Below are 13,098 nucleotides of genomic sequence, written 5' to 3'. Positions count from 1 at the left end.
CTGCCAATAGTTCCCAGGATCTTTCCCAATTACCTAGTGTGGACCTGCGTGTGAGGGGTCTGGTGACACAGCCTGGAATGTGAGAGGTTTGTGACTCAGTCTGTACAGTGGGTTTGAAGGGTCTGTGAGCCCTAACCCCCAGCCTGGACAATACAATGGAAACTTACTATAACTAAAATAATGAAACGTCTTGGCTTCAGTTATGAATTGTGTAGCTTTACACTTACGCATTCTAGAGGCTAGTGTATTGTCTGGGTTTGAATCCTGATTGTGCAACTTTGGACAAAATATATCAGTTTCATAGAGAATGATTGTGTATTGTAATGATGAATAAGCTAACTATACTGATCTAACCACCACACATTCTACACAATTATTGAAAATAATATAACATATATTACCACATAAGACTATTTTCCAGAAACTCATCTTTACTTTCTTTCCTATTACTATTCATTACACTTTTCATTTTTGTTTCCCTCATTTATATATTAAATTGGAATGGATGGTGCTTAATTCAGCAAAGTGGTTGGTATTGTATTTTTTGTAACATTCAACAGAATTATCTGCAAAATGGGGTCACCAGCAGCTGGCACTTCAGAGAGAAGTCATTAAGGTTTGTTCTAAACAAACCATTTAATTTTTCGCTGATTCTATAAAAGGAGGAACATGATAGTCCTATTGACTTTTTTTTTTGTAAGGTGGTTCTTCTTCTAAATCCTGTCACTTATGTGTAATAGGACACATTTAGCCAAGTACGTAAGTCCTATTAGCCAAGTACTTATAACATTTTTAGTCACACAAGCCTCATTTGCAAAAAAATAAAATAAATAAAATAAAGAATATAATGTTGATCATTATTAGGAAATAAACTTTTTAAAAACTTAGAACTCCAAAAATAGTGAATGTAAAATGCAAATTCCCATTTTCAAAAAGGAGTAGTAAAAGTCATCTTACAAAGGGAAGGGTTAATAACTTGGACATTTCACCAATATTTACAAAATGCTAAAAGAAATAAAAAAGGGGCAAACTGATAAGGTGTTTGTAAATGGAAAATAAATCACTTAAAATCTCTACACAAGAATAATTTCTTTATTGTTAAGGTAATTTAAAATATTTATTTCTCATTAGTATTTACAGGAATAAGGAAAATGCTTATGATACATTAAGTAGACAGAGGGGTGATGGGTAAGTAGAAAGCCAGAATGAAAAACACAGATTAGAAGAAAATACACTAAAATACTAGCATGATTATTTCAGATGAGTGGCCGGGGAATTTTCGTTTTCTTCTTTTTGTTTTTTCTAGTCCAACATGAGTTACAAAGGAGAAAAGAAGAAATCTGGGGGCCGCAGTGGTCAGGGTAGGGTTTTGGAGCAAACAGGACGGAGGCAGAGGAGACGAGACAGCCAGGCAGAGACAAGAACACGACTGAATCCTCTAAACTGCACCCAGCATTGAGATGCTCTCCAAACAGCCCAGGCAGTAAGGGAGCGTGCCCTATAAGGGTGTGACATTCGCACCCACAGAACTGAAAGGTGACCGGCTGCCTGTCCTCCTTTACACTGATCCAACACTGTTATGATACATACAGTGTTTACTGAATCCATACGACTTCAGAAAGGCTTTTCAAAACTTACTTTAGAATACCCCAATGTCAAGAGCTCAATGTAGCCCACAGGCATGATTACATTATAAAAGTACAATTCACTTTTCAAATACAGGGATTTTCTAGTATCTCCTTTCTGGCTGAAATAACGTGCAAAGGGGGGCTGATTATTTCTGACCCATATGAAAATTTCCAAGGCCTTTGACTTTTTTATATGTTTTGAATTTTTAGGCCAAGCTATTATTATTTCTGATTCAAGTTTCACCTTCAGCCTTTACTAAATGGAGATGTTTTCACCTCGCAGCTCTTCTCCTGCTACGCAGAGCTCGGGAGAGGCTGCCTTGAAAGGCGTGGTGGGCCTCGCTGTTCCAACCAAGACTGGACCTAGAATCCTGCCACTATTGGTTTATATTTTCCAATTGCAGGGCATAGTTTCATGAGATTAAAAAACTTATTTACTAATCAATTCAATACTATTTACTGAGACTCTACCACGAATAGGGAGTGATGTACAAAAACAGCACATGGAAATATTTTAACGCGACGGTACAAAGCCTTCTCTCCTATTCTAAAACATTACCAAAGATCAGGAACTAATTCTGCAGAGTCAGAGAACAGAATCAGATTTCAAAATCATTTCTCTCTCAATAGTATTGCAATGAATAGAAATGTAAACTGAGAGGTTCACTCCAGTTCCCTAAAGCTCTGAAAAACCAAAAGAAGTATTTCTTGCATTCTAAAACTACTCAGATGTGCTGAAGGGGCAGCTTCCATCACCCCATTGATGAAAGAGTGAAGGGTTCTGATTACAACAGTTGCAATAACTTTATTCAATGAATCATGCAGGGGAGAAGTTATTCTCGGAAAAAAATGCCAAAAAGAAAAGCCTAGTATTTGGGTTTTGTATAATAAACACTTAAAACAAAGCTCACTATGATTCCTTAGCTCCAGTTATATAAAATCCATATAATTACACTAATCTTTTTATAAGTAGAATTAAACAAATATCCCACACTCCTCAGCAGGGATTATCATCTTGGAGTGTGTAACGAGGGCCCTTAGTGCACAAAGGAAGCCAGTTTAGCCTCTGCTGGCATTTCACTTCCTGTTTGATCTTACCAGATCATTGCCATCAATCCAGTTAAATGATGCCTTATGTACTTAAAATATAGCCAAAACACCATACTTCATGCAATAGAAGATATTTTTACATCATATAGTTACAGTTCTGGTACCACCAACCTTGAAGGAAAGGCTTTAAGATCACACTAGATCTATTTAAACAGATTGAGAAAACAAGTTGCCAAAAGTACACTTCCTACCATACTGAGAGCAAAAGGAAATTGCTCCTTAAACACTCTTCAGACTAGAATAGAATAACGGGCAACATCTGTTTATTGGAGAGCTTATCAAACTGAGAAATGCTTTAAATAAAGAGCTAAATAAGGAAGAGAAAGACTGTAGTTATAAGTTTTATTTTCAAGGTCTGATAAACTCCCCTGTTGAATACCAAAATTCAATACTATGCTATTCTTAATTTAAAAGTATCAAAAACTATTTTCACTAGTCCTTGCTAATTTCTAAAGTTCCCCTGACATAGCACAAAGCACCAATCAATCTAACAGTTGTAGAAGTCCATAAGCACAAAGCACATTTCACATTAAACAGATGAAAACTAATCTGAGAGCTTGCCAAGGGACTTGCTTTCAAACACTCATAATTAGTCACTTGCTATCAAATTTGAATTAAGGGCATCTATATATAGTTTCCTTACACCATCACAGCAGACTTTATATGAGAACTGAGGAGTTTTGGAACAGAGGCCCCAAACACCTGGGTATCATGACTCAGGCAGTGGCTGGAGGCATCACAACAGGCTGAAAAAACCCAAAATGTACTCTACTGGTCACCCAGCACTAGATCTCTAAGGCTATGCAATTATTTTCCAACATTCGAAACCACTAGATTATCCTAAACCTAATACATATGTAGTGTCTTTTAATATTCTCATGTATTTGGCAGAAGGGCATCTAGTTGATCCCAAGCATAGTAGGAAGTCATTTCTATTCCATGTAGGAAATACCATCCTGCTCCCAAACTCAGTACCATCCTGCCCCCAAACTCAGTACCATCCTGCCCCCAAATTCAGTAGAGGCAGAGAATAGATGTGAACACAATCTTCAAAAGCAGATACTGTCTTGGGTTAAAAACCAGTGAACAGAATATTTAAGTATACTTACAGGAAGAAGTATTTGCTCCTTCTGTTGATACTGATATTCTAATGGGAGACTCTATAAAACATAAAAGTGGAATGAGGCTTTATTGAGTCATGTTGCTCGGATTTTAAATTAGAAATTTGCCAGGCTTGGGTACCATCTAGAAAAAGAGTATTAGAACTGGTGCCACAGAAAAGGTAAAGCATTTCTAAGTCAAAGGAAGGTAGATGTGCAGTATTCAAAGACCACGAAGGAGTATTTCTGTAGTCTAGACCCAAAGTCTTTTAAAAGAGATGAAAAAGGAGTCAGTCCATCTGCAAAGATATCCCACTTGCCAACTGCTGTATGAACTTCTGAGAAATACTACTCTGCACTACAGGTGAGATAGATAATTCCTTCTCTTTGGTGTGGTCTTGATTTTAAAAAACGTGAAACCAAAGAGAACAACCCCCATATTCAAAGAGAATAAAAATCAGCTTTCATGCACTTAAAAAAAAGAGTGAGAATATTTGCAGTTAGCTGAGGTCTGCAGAAATATCCTGACCAAACTTAGTGCTGAATAAAGTCCAAGCAAGGGCCACTAGCGCATCAGGGTCAAATAGAATAAATAAATAAATAAATAAGAAGAAGAATCTCTTAGGTAGCAAGGATAAAGGAAGGAAAACCAATATTTAAGTAGAGACAGAGCATAAAACTTAATTCATGCAGGAAATAAGCATAGGACCTAAAGGTTTTTATTAGTAATAACTAAGAAAAACAGTATCAAAGAAGGATTAAAATTAAACAACCAGAAAATTATACTCAAGTCACATATCAGGAAATAATACTTATGATCAATCTAAATCCCTAAGAGAAGGACCACATAAATTTAAAAGCTCATGCTTCTAACAGCATCTACTGGAGTCAGACAATGAAATCCCTACATTACAGAAATATTTAAGTGAAGGGTGAAGAAATTCAGATAATTCAACAATTTTTTTCCTTCCTTCCCTCCTTCCATCTTTTCTTCCTTCCATCCTTCATAACATCGTTTTAGACTCCAGAACCTTCTCACCCCACAACACACACACACTTATACCTTAGAAATAACATATGAATATGCCCTAAATATATCTAAAGCAGTCTAGGATGCAGAATATATAGCTTTTGTGATTTTGAACAATGGCTTTGAAGGGAAGAGTAAACACTGATGGTTATAAGATAGAAAAAGACTGTGTTGTGTTATAAGGCCTCCTGTAACTTCAACAAGGTACTGGCCATAACAACAACAACAAAAAAAAATCAATGAAGCCAAAACATTAAATATGGGGTAATGGGAAGAATCCTGAGCTTGAAGTACCTTCTCTTCTATTTCCTGAGATATATGACTTAACTTTTCTAATGCTTCAGTTTTCTCATCTGTAAAATGAGGGAAACTAATGTCTGGTTTCACAAGTTTGTTGTGAACATCAAATGAGATGTGGAAATCTTTGTGAACTGAAAAGCACCACGCAAGAGCAAGTTACACAATACCTCTGAGATGAGTTTTTAATCTCAGGTCTCCAAAAACTTCCTTCCAAATAAAGATCAAGTTTTAAATGTTCTAAGTTTCTATTAACTACAGAATTACAGAGAATAAGGAAAAGTTAAAAAATAAAATATACAGCAGATTGACTGAACTTATAGCTAGTGGAGAAATCAATGAATTATGGTCACACATACATTAGTAGAAGCTAATATGTGCCCCAGACTATGACTGCTATCAGCAAATATATTTTAGGCAAGTGAGAAATAGACAAAAACAAACAAACAAACAAAAAAGCGACATTTTAAAAAGTCAGGCTATAACGGGTTTTTGTTTTTATTTTTTGTTTTTTAAGTTTAGTGACCCACAACTGGTCATTAGTAGTCCAAAGATCAGAGATCAGACACTAACCTATTATCTAGGAATATACCCTGATGGTTGAAGGAGCAGAGGCAGCTAAAAGAAGCATCTATCTATATACATATAAAAACTGAGCTTGTAGCCCAGATGTCTCCTTTACTTGTCTAATGTCACTAAGTTGCATTTAGATACCGATTTCTTTCTCTCTTGTCAGTTTTTCAGGCCCAAGTTCAGACATAAAGCAAGAATCATCCTCCCTTAAGTAGAATGCAAAAAGGCAGAACAAGGTTAAGAAAAATATTGGAGCAGAAAATAAGAACAGCTGACATACAGATGCAGAAGGGGTTCTGATTAGTAAAAGGAGCAGCCAGCAGTTATGTCTGTCATTCTGGTTAGTAAAATTTGCCAGGCTTATTTTCCTTACCTGAAGACACATATGCTCTTTCAGTTGAGGCTGGCATGCCTGTGATGGTCTCTGCAAAAAAGAAAAGGCGATAGCACATTATGCTGTATAATCAGCCTGCCTTCAAACTAAAAAGGGTGTAAAAGAAGGAAGTATTGCAAGGGAGTGATGAATGTCCAGGCTCCAGCCAGACAGAGAGTTAGAAATGCAAAAACAACAGTTCAAAAAATAGTTTTTCTTTCTTGGAAAAAGAACATGAGATGAACTATGCCAGAATAAGTAGGAAGAATCCACTGCCCCCACTTGGGTCAGCCAGGGAGAACCTATGGCTAAGAGGCAGTGTGCTCCTCGGAAAGGAAAGTAGAAATAGTAGAACTAAGAAAGTCAAAGCTGTAGGATCACAAAGCCGGAGTTGGAATTTTTAATAGATCTTTGGAAAATTGCATTTTTTAAAAAAATAAAAGTAAGCAATGTTTCTAGTTGGGATTGGTAAAAAATACCAAGTTCTGGCATGAAATTCTATTTAAAATTGGCAATAGTAATCAACATGGGTGTCTTGTCTCATGACAGACATTTCAGCTGCTGCTGACAAGTCATAGAGTAAGTAGGTAGTTCCTCCCACCACGAAGAAACAAGGATGAACATGCACGCTTCTGGACACACCATTGTCATGAGAACTGTGACAGTCTTATTCAAACTCTGAGCATGCTTTCTTACTGCCTTTGAAATGGAATAAAAAGTGGTTACACTGTCTAACTAGTTCTGTATTTAGTCCTTCCGAAAAGGGCTCCAGTTTATTGGAATCTACTATTTTCAGTAAGGCACAGTTTTGTGAAGCCTGGAAAGACGTAGAAATGATATGATGGATATCATTCAACCCTCATAGCGTGAATAAGTCATGTCAAAGACTTAGCAGTAATTGACACTCCCTGACCAGGATGGAAAGATAAGTTGAATCCATCATACTATCTACTATACAAAAATTACTAGATCTGACTGAAAATCCTAAACAGGTCAGAAATGCTATAATTTTATGTTTGAATTAATACCTTGTTAATCATGGAGTTAGAAATGTTTGTTGTCAACGTAATTGTCTTTAAACACAGTACAACCATTTAGTATTTCCATGATTGGATTAGTCTAGCAGGTAAGAGGAATCAACTTAAGCAGCAATATTTCTTCAACCTCTGAAGCTTCTCTAAGTTCAAAAGGTTTTGTGGAATTAGAAGGGAAAAAAATGTCACGTGAGATTCAGAAGGGATGTTTAAGAATAAGTATCAGGTTAAATGTGAATTTATGAAGATCACAAATATATCTTTACTAAGACCAAATGTGTCTTTCTGGTGCAAATTGTGTGAACGATCCTCCCTAACCGAGAATTAGGACAAACAATGCAAGGACTAAGATTGTTATCAATACATCAAATGGCCTACACTGGATCCTAGACCCACTAAAAACAGGACAAAGTAAAAGGAATTAGTAGGACTTTCTCAAATAGCAGGCACTAAAGAGAAAATTCTGAGTGGATAATATGGAGATACCTGTTTCTGAAGCAGCTAGAACTAGCTTTCTTGATTTGAGCTGCAGAAAATGAAATCGTTCTTTGAGAAAATTTAATCTGAGAGAAACCTTATGAATGATTCACAGTGTTTGTCTTCTCTAGCAATACCTAGAAGAAGATCCACGTTTCCAAACAAAGTGCCCACATTAGAGAGATGCTTCCTCTTGGTGTCCTTCAGAACTCATTAATGACATTACAACCCGATCGAAGAAGTAAGCTCCAGGGCCCAAGAGTTGGGCAAAAGTCCCAATCCCAACTCGGATATCAAGACAATCTTAAATTTATTTTTGACAAACTAAGTAGTTGTCCACTGTGACCTTCCAAGAAAAAAAAAAAATCAGAGCTTTTCTATCTCCGGCATAAAAGACCTCAGATTACAGGAAAGGTTAACCATAACATTTCCTTTTTTAATTGAATGTTACATAAAAATACCAGAACAGGAGGTTACAATAAAGATGCACCTACACAGACACAACTTAAAATAACCTCCCTTCCTAAAATTAGATATTCATCTTGGAGACGTTAAAGATATCTTTAATGGTTATGGTTTCAAATAAAAATTTTCTGAATTAATCTTGGGAGAAATCTAAACTCAGAAGTTAACGTATACTTCTACACTAAAGAAGTCTTCATTCTAAAAAGAATCTTGCTAAGAAGAAAAGTTAATCTTTTTGATTAAAACCACTCAGCAAGCATTTTTATGTGCACTGTGTGTAGAATTTATAGATTTAGAAGACAATCTTTTGTTATAAGTATAATTGAAAATTTTATGTTACACTTATGGACTTTAATTATTTAAGTCCTGCAATTTCCTTGATGTTTATTTAGGCAACATACTTTTTCCATAGTAATTTGGTATATTACATTTGTTCATTTATAAAGAACATCCCCTTCATTAGTGCAAATTAATGAGGATTTAGAACCATCAGGAATTGAACGCAGCTGAGCAACTTATGCTGCATAGACAAGTAAACACAGGAACGTTAGTATATATGTAACGTTTGAATGCTTTTTTAATAAATTGGTTCTGGTCTCAAAAAAGAAGTTTCAGTGTCTACAAAATATCTTCTAGAAAGGAGTTTTTCTAATTATTATGAATGCATAACTTGTTTGAGATTTCACCATGAGCATAATACAATAACTGTAACTATTTGGCAGAATAGACACATACATGTATACAAACATGGATACGATGTGTCTGTGTGTATTTCAACATCCACTTACGCCACTCTTTGTTTCTCTAAAATTATAAGTCACTGGAGTGCATACAAAAAAATCAATCAAGTGATTTTTTTTAAAGATTTAAAAAATAGGTACACTTATTTATTAGCACTAGTAAAGATGACTTCAGGAACATCTTTGAGTATGTGAATTCTTCTTGCTCATAATGAGTGCTTTCTCGAAATTAAAAAATAGCATAGAGACAGGATGGATGCTATGCATTGAAAAGACAAGTCTACTCTATTCCATTCATATTGCTCTTGCTTATTATATTAGCCTTCATGGGCATCCTAATACAACCTACATGGAGGCTGCCATGCAAATTATACAACATATTTTACCAATATCACAGCATTTCCAACAACACTGTCAATTTGGGACAGCAGGTAAGGTTAAGCCTGTTACCCACACTGCCAATTTTTTTAAAGCACCAACTGATAATTTAATTAAATTTTATAAAAATAATATTTTCCTGCTCTTTACAAATGAAACAGCTACTTTATGGCTGTGAGCCCAATTATTCCTATGGAATCTTTAATCTCGCCCAAGTAATTTTTCTCCTGATTAAAAAAGAAGACTTAGGAGAAGACATGACTGATTCATTGTACATTCTCCTGTATTAATCTTTTAAAAGACAGCACTGTTTAATTAATCTGAAAACCAGTTAGATCTATTACTCATTTCCCTATTCTAGTGCCCCGGAGTATTCACAGAGCTTGTTAGCTGAGACTAAGAATTAATTGCTAAATCAAGGTTTCCTATGTAAAGACCAAGCCAAATAAACTACAAATAAAAATAAACATAGAGTGTATGAGCTGTGTAAGTATAATGCATGTGGCCTTTTCGATTGCCATATATGAATTCATGAAAGGAATCCACCTGTAATTCATAACGTAATGATTACTGCCTACTAGGTCTTTCTTTATATGAAAACTCAACTGGACTTTGTTAGACTTACATAGTCTCAGAAGTAATTAGCATATTGCACATGTCTACTATGTGAAAAATTCTTTTTTACAATTCCAAATAAAGTGGAGGTTGAGAGGCATTGAAACAGGCAGAAAACATATAAATTTCTAAAGCGTAGCTTAGCAAAATGATTGACTATGTGTATATTCTTTTTAAATGTTTGAAGGTAGTGGAAGTATGGACATCATAAGACTTTTATAATCTAAGATAATTTTATTCAAAAAATTATTATAACTATCTTAAAGGGATTAAGCATAGTACCAAACAGCAAGGTCATCTGTGGAGAAAGAAAATAGCCTCCCATGAATGTCTCCTCCAACTCTTCCCCCATCTCTTAGAATCCTGTAGCAAAATATATCCTAGACACCATAGCAAGAAAAAGGTACCTGTGTGAAAATTTAAGTAAACCACAAGGAATCTTTGCCTAGGAAGTAATTAAGGTTATTAGATTGCAGAAACATACCAGGATCTTTCATCAAGGAGACCTGTATAGAAATTGTCAGACCACAGCCATATACTTCTTGGGGAAATACGGGATAGGTGAGTGACAGAACACAAAATAAATAAAATGACTGATATTTCATATAAAATATAAATTTAAATCTCAAGAGGAGTTCTATATAACATAATATTTTGACGACATGTTCTTATTTTAAAGGCTTTTATTTTTTCCTAGGACCCCCAAAGAAATAAGAAATTCTTGAAAATGCCACACTCTATTAGCTTAAGTCAATAGTAAATGCGTATTTAGGAAGAGATGTCTTGGCTGTGTGGCAGTTTGTATCCACAGTAGAAAGATTGTTTCTATGTAACCTTTGCCCAGATTCTTAAGAAGGCAAGAATGTGACAACACAAAGGCAGTGCATCTGAGCCCCAGAGAGCTCAGGACTCTACTGAGACTTCTTTGTAAGCCAGCCTCGAACCGAACATAGCAAACCATAGACATAGCAGTGGAAGAGGGTACGGATCAGGACGATTGCATATTTTCCTCTCAGGTGCAGTGTAAGCCCCTGCAGATATAAGAAGAAATGGGAGTCTCTCAATATGTAGAATGCACCAGCCTTGCCAATCACAGGGCCTGTTAAGCCACAGGTCAGGTGGGCAGCATGCTCTGCCCACAGCCTCTGAAGAAAGAGATGAGCGTTTCTAGGTAGCCATGTGGTGGTTTCCCCTCCTGGTTGAGCCACTTGTGGACATCTGACCAGAAGGTGATCTGTAAGTTCTCCAGGTCCTTTGATGTGGTATGGCACCACAGGCTTCTTGCTATGGGGAATTGGATTGGAGAACTAAGGAAACAATCACAGAACAGAAGTTAGAGCTGAAAGAATGCCTTTAAAAAAGCCATGAAGAAGAATACCACCAACTGGGATCATAAACAGGTCAAAGTTTGGAATTATAAAGAATCATAGTTGAAAGCAGAAGTGAGAAGATGAAGGAAATAGTAAAAAAGTTCAAGTATCTGGGGCACATAAAGACAGCAATGCTAGAGAGGAGAGCCACAAACTTCCATTGCTGAAATTCCTAGATATGCCCTGGGGGTACCGTCCCATCTACTTGAGGCCCAGCTGTAACCAAGTCCCACTGCTTCCCCATCGAATCCCTCTCTCCTCAGGCCTCATACTGTTCCTTTAGATTCTGTTGCTCTTCACAAGCAGAAGAATCTACCCCAGATATCTGCAAACACACAGTCTGATGCAGAGTGAACTGCACTGTACCAGGAATTAAAGAAACCTGGGTCATGTCCCTTTCTGCTGCTAATTATCTTTGTGATCCTGAATGAGTCTATTTTCCACACTAAGTCTCCCATTTCTTTTTAAATACAATGAGAGGGTTGGATAAAGACGATCTATTGCTAACATTCCAAGATGAAAATAAAAACAAGACCACCTCGCATTGTGATTCACATGCTTTAAATAAGTCAGAAAGAAACCAATCCTGAAAGAATTTTAGTTGGTTATTTAAGAGCAATTTACTTACAATATTCCATGAACGTCTCTCTATTCTCATCAAGTAAAACATATTCATTATGAAAAACACCTCGATTCTCACTTCTCTAACACTGTAACTGGTAAACAGCATATATTCAAATTTGAGCACTAGACCAAGAGTTGAATGAATGAATGAATGAGGAAAAATGAATTGGATGTCTCTCCTATGTGAAAAATGTGAAAAGCTATACTGTCAAATTTTCAGTACCCTACAATTAATAAAACAAAAAAAGGAACCTATTGGTTTTTGCCAGGAATAACATAGTGATAAAAAGTTCACTGCTGAATCCTGTAAATCAGAAACCATGGAATAATCAATGCAAATACTACTATAAGCACTCAGTGAGACCATGCACTAACTAACTTTATTTTCCTGGGACTTTATGGTATGCACAGCTACACAAATCTAATCTAAGTGTCAAATGTTAATTCAACAGCATTTACCATGAGGCAACACATTGAACCAAGCCAATGACAAACTGAGGAGAACAAACTTCAAAACATGATATAGCAGAAAGTAAGGAATATTTAATGAGATAAATTTTTAAATTTGCATTTCATGTCGCATTCCATAAAATTCCATGTAGGATAAAGTAATACTAGCAAAATGCTATTACTTAACCTGTGCTGATTAAAAAAATAAAACGATGTTAAATTTACTCATGTAAATTTTAAATGGCTCTTACATTTTAAACTATAATAAACACACCTCCTAAAAACAGTACTGGAAACTACTTTTCACTCTTCTCCATTACTCTCTATGATGAGAGATATTTAAAACAAAGTAATGAATTTTGATTACACTGCTATAGAGAAGTTCATTGGGAAGAGCAGAGAGGACTAGGCATTAACTTGGATTTTCCCAACCCTGTTCCATATTTTGATCTCAATCCTTCTCCCTATCCTATTATATCACATATGGATCAAGCAACAAAAACTACATCCCTCTTCTATGGAATTAACTCTTAAAGTTACTGTTACCCTTTTCGTGCTGGCCTGGCATTTTTACCAAGAGGTCATGTCCTTGCAATGGACACTCTTCCTCATGTCAAGAGCCAATGCAGTTAGGCTTAGTTCTACACCAGATGACAGATCGTGTAAAGACAAGAGATATCTGCCATGATTCAGGAAGGAAAAGAAGTACCGAAGGCTGTGCAGTAGCACTAGATTATTCCAAGAGATTTACACAAGCACCGATAACTGATCATCGGCTCCTACAGAAGACGACTCCATCAAACTGTGGGAATTGGGGTATTATGAAACACAGAG

General features: G+C 36.0%; 1 protein-coding gene across 3 annotated transcripts in view; it reads right to left on the bottom strand.

The window, feature by feature from the left end:
• Positions 1 to 13,098, bottom strand: part of NRG1 (neuregulin 1) — a 994,199-nt gene that overhangs the window by 136,759 nt on the left and 844,342 nt on the right. For 2 of the 3 annotated variants that reach the window (XM_063076432.1, XM_063076435.1), the window contains exons 4-5: positions 6,112 to 6,162; positions 3,848 to 3,898 (exon numbers count right to left, since the gene is read on the bottom strand). The exons of the other annotated variant lie outside the window; for it this stretch is intronic. In XM_063076432.1, the coding sequence (XP_062932502.1) occupies positions 3,848 to 3,898; positions 6,112 to 6,162 (102 nt within the window). The remainder of the gene's footprint in view (positions 1 to 3,847; positions 3,899 to 6,111; positions 6,163 to 13,098) is intronic. 3 annotated transcript variants of the gene reach the window in all.

This window comes from Cynocephalus volans, chromosome 13 (genome assembly GCF_027409185.1).
Source record: "Cynocephalus volans isolate mCynVol1 chromosome 13, mCynVol1.pri, whole genome shotgun sequence".
Taxonomy (NCBI): domain Eukaryota; kingdom Metazoa; phylum Chordata; class Mammalia; order Dermoptera; family Cynocephalidae; genus Cynocephalus; species Cynocephalus volans.
Note: the sequence above shows the minus strand (reverse complement) of the source record. Positions and strands in the feature narration are given on the sequence as shown.